This window comes from Carcharodon carcharias, chromosome 31 (assembly GCF_017639515.1).
Source record: "Carcharodon carcharias isolate sCarCar2 chromosome 31, sCarCar2.pri, whole genome shotgun sequence".
NCBI lineage: Eukaryota > Metazoa > Chordata > Chondrichthyes > Lamniformes > Lamnidae > Carcharodon > Carcharodon carcharias.
In genome coordinates this window covers 23,522,388-23,534,697 of record NC_054497.1, presented here as the reverse complement: position 1 = coordinate 23,534,697, position 12,310 = coordinate 23,522,388, and the positions used below count along the sequence as shown (strand labels likewise).

Here is a 12,310-nt window from a genome sequence, read left to right as displayed (position 1 = left end):
GATTATATGCTCAGCTTTCTGGAGTGGGACTTGAATGAGCAAACGGATTAAGCGGCTGGTCATCTTATTACTGTTTGTGAGACTTGTGCAGAATTAATTAACACAAGCAGCAGTCGCCAAAACTGAGAGAAGATCAATCATTGGTCACTGTCAGGTGCCAGCTGTAGGTGGCAGTGTCTGCGGAGTATTAGAGCCTCTCTCAGCCTCAGCCATTTATCTTGTGTTGCTCCAGGAGCTTCGGATGTGCTTGAGAGGGAGCGTTTTTCTCCCAATGTCCGCGATACAGGGAGGGTTTGATCAAAGGTTCAGTGGAGTGAAAGGTGATGTAATGACACAAATCAGGTGACTGGCTGGACTGAACAGAACAGGAATGTTGGGAAAGACTGAACGTTGCAGTAAAATCAAGACCTAGTGAGTATTGTCCCCGAGGGTGGATGGTTATTCAACCGAGAGCGAGCGTGTATTGTCCCCGAGAGGGAGCGCGCGTTCTCCCCGAGAGGGAGCGCGCGTTCTCCCCGTGAGGGAGCGGGCTTTCTCCCCGAGAGGGAGCGTGTATTCTCCCCGAGAGGGAGCGTGTATTCTCCCCGAGAGGGAGCGTGTATTCTACCCGAGAGCGAGTGTGCATTCTCCCCGTGAGGGAGCGGGCTTTCTCCCCGAGAGTGAGCGTGCATTCTCCCCGAGAGCGAGCGTGCATTCTCCCCGAGAGCGAGCGTGTATTCTCCCCGAGAGCGAGCGTGTATTCTCCCCGAGAGCGAGCGTGTATTCTCCCCGAGAGCGAGCGTGTATTCTCCCCGAGAGCGAGCGTGTATTCTCCCCGAGAGCGAGCGTGTATTCTCCCCGAGAGGGAGCGCGCATTCTCCCTGAGAGCAGAAGGGTATTCTCCCCAAGTTGGAGCGCTCATTCTCCCCGAGTTGGAGCGCACATTCTCCACGAGAGGGTACGCTCATTCTGCCCGAGAGGGAGCGCGCATTCTCCACGAGAGGGAGCGCGCATTCTCCTCGAGAGGGAGCGCGCATTCTCCCCGGGAGCGAGGGTGCATTCTCCCCGGGAGCGAGCGGGCATTCTCCCCGGCAGCGAGCGGGCATTCTCCCCGGGAGCGAGCGGGCATTCTCCCCGGCAGCGAGCGGGCATTCTCCCCGGGAGCGAGCGCGCATTCTCCCCGGGAGCGAGCGCGCATTCTCCCCGGGAGGGAGCAGGTATTCTCCACGTGAGGGAGCGCGCCTTCTCCACGTGAGGGAGCGCGCCTTCTCCCCGAGAGGGAGCCTGCATTCCTCCCCGGGACCAATGGGCGCATTCTCCCCAAGAGGGAGTGCATTCTCCCCGGGAACGAGCCCCCGTTCTCCCCGAGAGCGAGCGCCCGTTCTCCCCGAGAGCGGATGTGCATTCTCCCCGAGAGAGAGCCTTAATTCTCCCCGAGAGGGAGCACGCGTTCTCCCCGGGAGCGAGCGCGCGTTCTCCCTGGGAGCGAGCGCGCGTTCTCCCCGGGAGCGAGCGCGCGTTCTCCCCGGGAGCGAGCGCGCGTTCTCCCCGAGAGGGAGCAGGTATTCTCCCCGAGAGGGAGCGCGCCTTCTCCAGGTGAGGGAGCCTGCATTCCTCCCTGGGACCGAGGGCGCATTCTCCCCGAGAGCGAGCCCCCGTTCTCCCCGAGAGCGAGCGCCCGTTCTCCCCGAGAGCGGATGTGCATTCTCCCCGAGAGAGAGCCTTAATTCTCCCCGAGAGGGAGCGCACATTCTCCTCGAGAGGGAGCGCGCATTCTCCCCGAGAGTGAGCACGCATTCTCCACGGGAGCGAGCGGGCATTCTCCCCGGGAGCGAGCGGGCATTCTCCCCGGCAGCGAGCGGGCATTCTCCCCGGCAGCGAGCGGGCATTCTCCCCGGGAGCGAGCGGGCATTCTCCCCGGCAGCGAGCGGGCATTCTCCCCGGCAGCAAGCGGGCATTCTCCCCGGCAGCAAGCGGGCATTCTCCCCGGCAGCAAGCGGGCATTCTCCCCGGCAGTGAACGCGCATTCTCCCCGAAAGGGAGCAGGTATTCTCCCCGAGAGGGAGCGCGCCTTCTCCACGTGAGGGAGCCTGCATTCCTCCCTGGGACCGAGGGCGCATTCTCCCAAAGAGGGAGTGCATTCTCCCCGGGAACGAGCCCGCGTTCTCCCCGAGATCGAGCCCGCGTTCTCCCTGAGAGCGAGCGCCCGTTCTCCCCAAGAGCGGATGTGCATTCTCCCCGAGAGAGAGCCTTAATTCTCCCCGAGAGAGAGCCTTAATTCTCCCCGAGAGAGAGCCTTAATTCTCCCCGAGAGAGAGCCTTAATTCTCCCCGGGAGGGAGCGCGCATTCTCCCCGGGAGGGAGCGCGCATTCTCCCCGAGAGGGAGCGCGCATTCTCCCCGAGAGGGAGTCTGAATTCTCCCCGAGAGGGAGGGCGCATTCCCCCCGAGAGTGAGCGTGTATTCTCCCCGAGATTGAGTGTGTATTCTCCCTGTGTATTCTCCTCTGGCAGCCTCAGCCATTTATCTTGTGTTGCTCCAGGAGCTTTGGTTGTGCTTGAGAGGGAGCGTCTTTCTCCCAGTGTCCAGGTGAAGGGGAGGGTTTGATCAAAGGTTCAGTGGAGTGAAAGGTGATGTAATGACACGAATCAGGTGACTGGCTGGACTGAACAGAACAGGAATGTTGGGAAAGACTGAACGTTGCAGTAAAATCAAGACCTAGTGAGTATTGTCCCCGAGGGTGGATGGCTATTCAACCGAGACCGAGCGTGTATTCTCCCCGAGAGCGAGCGTGTATTCTCCCCGAGAGGGAGTGCGCGTTCTCCCCGAGAGGGAGCGCGCGTTCTACCCGAGAGGGAGCGCGCGTTCTCCCCGAGAGGGAGCGCGCGTTCTCCCCGAGAGGGAGCGCGCCTTCTCCCCGAGAGGGAGCGCGCCTTCTCCCCGAGAGGGAGCGCGCCTTCTCCCCGAGAGGGAGCGCGCCTTCTCCCCGAGAGGGAGCGCGCCTTCTCCCCGTGAGGGAGCGCGCCTTCTCCCCGTGAGGGAGCGCGCCTTCTCCCCGTGAGGGAGCGCGCCTTCTCCCCGTGAGGGAGCGCGCCTTCTCCCCGTGAGGGAGCGCGCCTTCTCCCCGTGAGGGAGCGCGCCTTCTCCCCGTGAGGGAGCCTGCATTCCTCCCCGGGAGCGAGGGCGCATTCTCCCCAAGAGGGAGTGCATTCTCCCCGGGAACGAGCCCGCATTCTCACCGAGAGCGAGCGCCCGTTCTCCCCGAGAGCGGATGTGCATTCTCCCCGAGAGAGAGCCTTAATTCTCCCCGACAGGGAGCCTTAATTCTCCCCGACAGGGAGCCTTAATTCTCCCCGACAGGGAGCCTTAATTCTCCCCGGGAGCGAGCGCGCGTTCTCCCCGGGAGCGAGCGCGCGTTCTCCCCGGGAGCGAGCGCGCGTTCTCCCCGGGAGCGAGCGCGCGTTCTCCCCGAGAGGGAGCAGGTATTCTCCCCGAGAGGGAGCGCGCATTCTCCAGGTGAGGGAGCCTGCATTCCTCCCTGGGACCGAGGGCGCATTCTCCCCGAGAACGAGCGCATTCTCCCCGAGAACGAGCCCCCCGTTCTCCCCGAGAGCGAGCCCCCGTTCTCCCCGAGAGCGAGCCCCCGTTCTCCCCGAGAGCGAGCCCCCGTTCTCCCCGAGAGCGAGCCCCCGTTCTCCCCGAGAGCGAGCCCCCGTTCTCCCCGAGAGCGAGCCCCCGTTCTCCCCGAGAGCGAGCCCCCGTTCTCCCCGAGAGCGAGCCCCCGTTCTCCCCGAGAGCGAGCCCCCGTTCTCCCCGAGAGCGAGCCCCCGTTCTCCCCGAGAGCGAGCCCCCGTTCTCCCCGAGAGCGAGCCCCCGTTCTCCCCGAGAGCGAGCCCCCGTTCTCCCCGAGAGCGAGCCCCCGTTCTCCCCGAGAGCGAGCCCCCGTTCTCCCCGAGAGCGAGCGCCCATTCTCCCCGAGAGCGGATGTGCATTCTCCCCGAGAGAGAGCCTTAATTCTCCCCGAGAGGGAGCGCGCATTCTCCCCGGGAGGAAGCCTTCATTCCTCCCCGGGAACGAGCCCGCGTTCTCCCCGGGAGGGAGCCCGCGTTCTCCCCGAGAGCGAGCGCCCGTTCTCCCCGAGAGCGAGCGCCCGTTCTCCCCGAGAGCGAGCGCCCGTTCTCCCCGAGAGCGAGCGCCCGTTCTCCCCGAGAGCGAGCGCCCGTTCTCCCCGAGAGCGAGCGCCCGTTCTCCCCGAGAGCGAGCGCCCGTTCTCCCCGAGAGCGAGCGCCCGTTCTCCCCGAGAGCGAGCGCCCGTTCTCCCCGAGAGAGAGCCTTAATTCTTCCCGAGAGAGAGCCTTAATTCTTCCCGAGAGGGAGCGCGCGTTCTCCCCGAGAGGGAGCGCGCGTTCTCCCCGAGAGGGAGCGCGCGTTCTCCCCGAGAGGGAGCGCGCGTTCTCCCCGAGAGGGAGCGCGCGTTCTCCCCGAGAGCAGAAGGGTATTCTCCTCAAGTTGGAGCGCTCATTCTCCCCGAGTTGGAGTGTGCATTCTCCACGAGAGGGTACGCTCATTCTCCCCGAGAGGGAGCGCGCATTCTGCCCGAGAGGGAGCACGCATTCTCCCCGGGAGAGAGCACGCATTCTCCCCGGGAGCGAGCGAGCTTTCTCCCCGGCAGCGAGCGCGCATTCTCCCCGGCAGCGAGCGCGCATTCTCCCCGGCAGCGAGCGCGCATTCTCCCCGGCAGCGAGCGCGCATTCTCCCCGGCAGCGAGCGCGCATTCTCCCCGGCAGCGAGCGCGCATTCTCCCCGGCAGCGAGCGCGCATTCTCCCCGGGAGCGAGCGCGCATTCTCCCCGGGAGCGAGCGCGCATTCTCCCCGGGAGCGAGCGCGCATTCTCCCCGGGAGCGAGCGCGCATTCTCCCCGGGAGCGAGCGCGCATTCTCCCCGGGAGCGAGCGCGCATTCTCCCCGGGAGCGAGCGCGCATTCTCCCCGAGAGGGACCAGGTATTCTCCCCGAGAGGGAGCGCGCATTCTCCCCGAGAGCAGAAGGGTATTCTCCCCGAGTTGGAGCGCGCATTCTCCCCGAGTTGAAGCGCGCATTCTCCCCGAGTTGGAGCGCGCATTCTCCCCGAGTTGGAGCGCGCATTCTCCCCGAGTTGGAGCGCGCATTCTCCCCGTGTTGGAGCGCGCATTCTCCTTGAGAGGGAACGCTCATTCTTCCCGAGAGGGAGCGCTCATTTTCCCCGAGAGGGAGCGCGCCTTCTCCCCGAGAGGGAGCGCGCCTTCCCCCCGAGAAGGAGCGCGCATTCCCCCCGAGAAGGAGCGCGCATTCCCCCCGAGAGCGAGCGTGTATTCTCCCCGAGATTGAGTATGTATTCTCCCTGTGTATTCTCCTCTCTCAGCCTCAGCCATTTATCTTGTGTTGCTCCAGGAGCTTTGGTTGTGCTTGAGAGGGAGCGTCTTTCTCCCAATGTCCAGGTGAAGGGGAGGGTTTGATCAATGGTTCAGTGGAGTGAAAGGTGATGTGATGACACGAATCAGGTGACTGGCTGGACTGAACAGAACAGGAATGTTGGGAAAGACTGAACGTTGCAGAAAAATCAAGACCTAGTGAGTATTGTCCCCGAGGGTGGATGGCTATTCAACCAAGAGCGAGCGTGTATTCTCCCCGAGAGCGAGCGTGTATTCTCCCCGAGAGCGAGCGTGTATTCTCCCCGAGAGCGAGCGTGTATTCTCCCCGAGAGCGAGCGTGTATTCTCCCCGAGAGCGAGCGTGTATTCTCCCCGAGAGCGAGCGTGTATTCTCCCCGAGAGGGAGCGTGTATTCTCCCCGAGAGGGAGCGTGTATTCTCCCCGAGAGGGAGCGTGTATTCTCCCCGAGAGGGAGCGTGTATTCTCCCCGAGAGCGAGCGTGTATTCTCCCCGAGAGCGAGCGTGTATTCTCCCCGAGAGCGAGCGTGTATTCTCCCCGAGAGCGAGCGTGTATTCTCCCCGGGAGTGAGCGCGCATTCTCCCTGGGAGCAAGCGCGCATTGTACCCGAGAGTGAGCGTGTATTCTCCTTGAGAGCGAGTGTGTATTCTCTCCGAGAGGGAGCGCGCATTCTCCCCGTGAGGGAGCGCGCATTCTCCCCGTGAGGGAGCGCGCCTTCTCCCCGTGAGGTAGCGCGCCTTCTCCCCGTGAGGGAGCGCGCCTTCTCCCCGAGAGGGAGCCTGCATTCCTCCCCGGGACCGAGGACACATTCTCCCCGGGAGCGAGGGCGCATTCTCCCCGACAGGGAGTGCATTCTCCCCAGGAATGAGCCCTCGTTCTCCCCGAGAGGGAGCGCCCGTTCTCCCCGAGGGGGAGCGCGCCTTCTCCCCGAGAGGGAGCGCGCCTTCTCCCCGAGAGGGAGCGCGCCTTCTCCCCGAGAGGGAGCGCGCCTTCTCCCCGAGAGGGAGCGCGCCTTCTCCCCGAGAGGGAGCGCGCCTTCTCCCCGAGAGGGAGCGCGCCTTCTCCCCGAGAGGGAGCGCGTGTTCTACCTGAGAGGGAGTCTGAATTCTCCCCGAGAGGGAGCACGCGTTCTCTTTGAGAGCGAGCGTGTGTTCTCTCCGAGAGCGTGTGTGTATTCTCCTCGGGATCGAGTGCGCATTCTCCACGTGAGCGAGTGTGCATTCTCTACGAGAGTGAGCATGCATTCTCCCCGAGTTGGAGCGTGCATTCTCCCCGAGTTGGAGCGCGCATTCTCCCCGAGTTGGAGCGCACATTCTCCACGAGAGGGAGCGCGCATTCTCCACGAGAGGGATCACGCATTCTCCCCGAGGTGGGATCGCGCATTCTCCCCGAGGGGGACCGCGCCTTCACCCCGAGGGGGACCGCGCCTTCTCCCCGAGGGGGAGCGCGAATTCTCCCCGAGGGGGATCGCGAATTCTCCCCGAGAGCGAGCGTGCATTCTCCATGAGGGCAGATGGGTATTCTCCCCTAAAGGGAACGCGCACTCTCCCCGAGAGGAAGTGCGCACTCTTCCCGAGAGGGAGCACGCACTCTCCCCGAGACCAGGAGGGTATTCTCCACGAGAGGGAGCGCGCACTCTCCCCGGGACCGAGCGCGCACTCTCCCCGGGACCGAGCGCGCACTGTCCCCGGGAGCGAGACCGCGTTCTCCCCGGGAGCGAGCGCGCGCTCTCCCCGCGAGCAAACGCGCGCTCTCCCCGAGACCGAGCGCGCGCTCTCCCCGAGACCGAGCGCGCGCTCTCCCCGAGACCGAGCGCGCGCTCTCCCCGAGACCGAGCGCGCGCTCTCCCCGAGACCGAGCGCGCGCTCTCCCCGAGACCGAGCGCGCGCTCTCCCCGAGACCGAGCGCGCGCTCTCCCCGAGACCGAGCGCGCGCTCTCCCCGAGACCGAGCACGCGCTCTCCCCGAGAGGGAACGCGCATTCTCCCCGAGATTGAGTGTGTATTCTCCCTGTGTATTCTCCTCTGGCAGCCTCAGCCATTTATCTTGTGTTGCTCCAGGAGCTTTGGTTGTGCTTGAGAGGGATCATCTTTCTCCCAATGTCCAGGTGAAGGGGAGGGTTTGATCAAAGGTTCAGTGGAGTGAAAGGTGATGTAATGACACGAATCAGGTGACTGGCTGGACTGAACAGAACAGGAATGTTGGGAAAGACTGAAAGTTGCAGAAAAATCAAGACCTAGTGAGTATTGTCTCCAAGGGTGGATGGTTATTCAACCGAGAATGAGCGTGTATTCTCTCCGAGAGGGAGCGTGTATTCTCTCCGAGAGGGAGCGTGTATTCTCTCCGAGAGGGAGCGTGTATTCTCTCCGAGAGCGAGCGTGTATTCTCTCCGAGAGCGAGCGTGTATTCTCTCCGAGAGCGAGCGTGTATTCTCTCCGAGAGCGAGCGTGTATTCTCTCCGAGAGCGAGCGTGTATTCTCTCCGAGAGCGAGCGTGTATTCTCTCCGAGAGCGTGAGTATAATCTCCTTGGGAGTGAGTGGCATTCTCCCCGGGAGTGAGTGCGCATTCTCTACGAGAGCGAGCGTGCATTCTCCGCGAGTTGGAGCGTGCGTTCTCCCCGAGTTGGAGCGTGCGTTCTCCCCGAGTTGGAGCGCGCATTCTCCCCGAGTTGGAGCGCGCATTCTCCCCGAGTTGTAGCACGCATTCTCCCCGAGTTGTAGCACGCATTCTCCATGAGAGGGAGCGCGCCTTCTCCCCGAGAGGGAGCGTGCACCCTCCCCGGGATCGAGGGCGCGTTCTCCCCGGGATCGAGGGCACGTTCTCCCCGGGAGCGAGCGCGCGTTCTCCCCGGGAGCGAGCGCGCATTCTCCACGACAGCCAGCGCGTATTCTCCCGGAGAGCGAGCGCGTATTCTCCCCGAGAGCGAGCGCGTATTCTCCCCGAGAGCGAGCACGTATTCTCCCCGAGAGCGAGCACGTATTCTCCCCGTGAGCCAACGTGTATTCTCCATGACAGCCAGTGTGTATTCTCCCCGAGAGCAGACGGGTATTCTGTCTGAGCTTTTAACAACTGGGCTTTTCTGAACCCCACACACACACGCTCTTCTGGGAGTTTGGGGGCTGTGGGTTAGAATGGAAAATTGCACAGGCTGGAGCCCACCCATGGACAGCAGCCAGCTTGAGGGCAGGATCAGATACAGGGTGTGTTGCATTTAGGGTCAAGGGGCGTCCATAGAACTGCAGAGAAAGGCTAAAACCAGTATATCTGTTTCGGTGTCAGTGAAGTGGAGAGACTGGAGAAGCTGGGATTGTTCCCCTTACGGCAGAGGAGGCTAAGGGGAGATTTAATAGAGGCGTTCAAAACTGTGAAGGGGTTCTAAAAGTGTAAATGAGGAGAAACTGTTTCCACTGGCATCTTCTGATAACCAGCGGACGCCGGATTGGAGAGAATTAGCAGAAGAATCAGATGTGACATGAGGAGAACTTTTACAAAGTGAGTTGTTGTGACCTGGAATGCGTTATCTGAAAGGGCAATGGAAGCAGACTCAATATTATCTTTCAAAAGGGAATTGGATAAATACTTGAAGGGGTGAAATTTTGTGGGTTATCGAGAAAGAGCAGGGAGTGAGACCAATGGAAATGGAGGTAGTTTAATAAGTTATATTGGTATTTGTAAGTATTAGGAATGAGTTTTAGCTTTAAAGTTTAAGTTTGATTTGTATTTCTGTATCTGTGTGTTAAGAAAGGTCAAATGGAGCTTTAGTTTCACTTTAAAAAGCTGCTTGCATTTCTAATGAGAGTTTACGACCAAGAAGTTAAGTAAACAAACGAGAGGAAGAAGTGGGCTGTTGCCTAGCAACAGGGGCCCAGAGAGGCAGGTCCCTCCCACAGATACATGCACAAGAAGAAAAACAGTAGTTTTGCTTATGGAAGCTGTTGGAATTCAGCTGGTTGAAAGTAGCTGCCAGGCAGGAGCAGCCAATAAGGGACAGATCAAAAGTCCCAAGCTAAAGAAAGACCCCAAAATCCAGGGGAGGGGAACCTGGAAATGTACCTGTTAATGAAGTTAAGAGCGAGAGGCAGAGAGGTTCCAAGCTTCAGATTTAAAGAGACAAAAGCTGCAGAAAGCAGATTTAAAGTGAGAACAGCTTGCAACAGGCAAGAAGGTCCAAAGAGACAATTGAAGGTCTGTAACTCCTTGCTATGGGCATGTGATGAAGCGGTGATGGTTGAGTCTGAGAGAAAATGTTGGTTTGGGACAAGATTCCAAAGCAAGTTCTTGGAGAGTGGCGATAGGAAACCTTTGTATGATAGACGGAGTTCCTTGAGACTGGTTGGCCAACGTATGACAAGTGTCTGGGGGGAATTGATGAGAGATCCAGAGCATTTGATTGAGGTAGCATCTGTCACTTAGTTTCAGAGTATATCTGACCACATGGTGCCTTTTGGTTTACATGGACTGTGTATTTACTGTAGACATTAGAGTATAAGATAGCTTTTGTAACTTGTGTTATCTTTACAAATCTGTATATATCTGTAAGGTATAGTTGTGGGTGAAGGAGTGTGTAACACAGTTCATCTGTTCTTGTTAAAGAAATGTTTTATTTTTTGTTAACCTACTCCGGTAACTCTGTTCAGTAGCTAATCTCCACGAATCTAAATAAATAAAAGTTAGGATCTATTAAGCTGGGTTCCAATCTGGGATCAGGCTTGTCGAGGGGTAACCTCAGCTGGGGGATCATAACAGGGGCAATTAGCTGAACGTCTTCTTTCTGTGCTGTATTATTGTGTGCCTGTCTGACTGCCTGTTTTCTGCTTTGGATGTTATAAGCTGTTGACCTTGTAGGTGATTTCCTTGGCCAGAGATGGAGCTGCTGGTTGTGTCCCTCATGTTGCTGCTTGCCAGCTGCGGGCTCTCATTGGACAACGGCTTAATGAAGACCCCGCCTATGGGATGGTTGGCTTGGGAGCGCTTTCGCTGCAACGTTGACTGTGAAGCTGACCCCGAAAACTGCATCAGGTGAGGCCGCAACCTGAACCTCACTGAGAAACCTGAGCAACGTCAACTAAAACTGGACGGAGAATCAAATTGGGCCCCATTGTCCCTGAAAATATCATAGGGGAACACGTGCCCCTATCATCATATCAGCCATGACCAGCCAGACTCATCCAGGATAAAAATCCCACTGGCACTGACTCTCACTGGGGCACAGTCCCACTGGCACTGACTCTCACTGGGGTACAGTTCCACTGGCATTGACTCTCACTGGAGCACAGTCCCACTGGCACTGACTCTCACTGGGACACAGTTCCACAGGCACTGACGCTCACTGGGGCACAGTCCCACTGGCACTGACGCTCACTGGGGCACAGTCCCACTGGCACTGACGCTCACTGGGGCACAGTCCCACTGGCACTGACGCTCACTGGGGCACAGTCCCACTGGCACTGGCACTCACTGGGGCACAGTCGCACTGGTGCTCACTGGGGCACAGTCCCACTGGCACTGACGCTCACTGGGGTACGGGTTCCACTGGCACTGACGCTCGCTGGGGTACGGGTTCCACGGGCACTGACTCTCATTGGAGTGCAATGGCATTGAATTTCACTGGGATACGGGTTCCACTGACACTGACCCCTCTCTGGGGTATAGGTTCCATGGACACTGTCTCTCACTTGGGTACGATTTCCAATGACACTATCTTTCACTGGGGGACAGTTCCATGGGCACTGACTCACACAGGAGTTTAGCTACTTTTGGGTTCAGTTCCTCAGATACCAGCTGCCTTCATTAGCTCATCAATGTGACCATATGTCAACCTGGATCTTGTGTGTCAGTTGCTATTAGACCAGAGAAGGCATCACAGAATCCAACTATCCTGTCTTCACCCAGTGCCCACTCTTTCCCGTCAGACTCAAGGGGCAGGAAGCTGGGCTTATTTTTGATTTCCTTCCTTTGCTACCCCAGACATTAAATTTTTAAAAATTATTTTATGGGATGTAGGCGTTGCTGGCAAAGCTAGTATTTGTTGCCCATCCCTCATTGACCTTGAACTGAGTGGCTTGCCAGGTCATTTCAAAGGGCAGTTAAGAGTCAATGACATCACTGAGGGTCTGGAGTCACACGTAGGCCAGACCAGGTAAGGACAGCAGATTTCCTTCCCTGAATGACATTAGTGAACCAGATGGGGTTTTAACAATAATCACTAGCTTTGTATCCCAGATTTATTAATTGATTTCAAATTCCACCAGCTGCCGTGGTTGGATTTGAATCCATATCCCCAGAGTGTGAACTTTGGTCTCTAGATTACCCGCTCAGTGACATTGTCGCTACGATCTCCCCTTAAACTATCAGCTGATGAGCAGAGGCAAAGGCTCCGAGCTGGGATCCTCCTTATGGAAGTCATTATGGATTAGGCCGTCAGGTCTCTGGGGTGGCACCTGAACCCACTAAGCCACATTTGACACCTTGGGCACACTCATAGACAAGCATTCCAGCCCTGGCCTCTGTCTGGCGACAGTGGTTTCTTGGTTGGCAGGCCTGGATGCCGTGCTGGGCCTGGGCCTCGCACTTGGGCCTCGGCTTTGAGCTGGGGCCTGGGGCCTGGGCCTTGCACTGGGGCCTGTGATGGGGCAAGAAATCTAAATCTTTGTCCTTTTTTTGCCTCTGTTTGCAAACAGTGAGCGTCTGTTTATGGACATGGCTGACCGGTTAGCAGAGGATGGTTGGAAGGAGCTTGGCTATGAGTACGTGAACATCGACGACTGTTGGGCAGCAAAGAAGAGGGATTCGGAGGGGCGGCTGGTTGCCGATCCCCAACGATTCCCCAGTGGAATTAAAGCTTTGGCTAAATATGTGAGTCGAGATTTTATCCCTCTGTTTCTTTCTCCCTCTCCTTTAACCTG

General features: G+C 58.8%; 1 protein-coding gene across 10 annotated transcripts in view; it reads left to right on the top strand.

Annotated features, from left to right (window-relative positions):
* Nucleotides 1–203: 203 nt before the first annotated feature.
* naga (N-acetylgalactosaminidase, alpha) overlaps nt 204–12,310 on the top strand; it is a 29,842-nt gene continuing 17,735 nt past the window's right edge. Inside the window, exons 1-3 of one of the 10 annotated variants that reach the window (XM_041177983.1) lie at nt 204–411; nt 10,236–10,424; nt 12,086–12,260. In XM_041177983.1, the coding sequence (XP_041033917.1) occupies nt 10,270–10,424; nt 12,086–12,260 (330 nt within the window). In that variant the 5' untranslated portion in view covers nt 204–411; nt 10,236–10,269. Of the gene's footprint in view, nt 412–2,573; nt 2,700–5,502; nt 5,586–7,499; nt 7,644–8,756; nt 8,898–10,235; nt 10,425–12,085; nt 12,261–12,310 lie in introns of those variants that run through there. The other 9 variants (XM_041177986.1, XM_041177981.1, XM_041177989.1 and 6 more) reach the window with 9 other exon arrangements.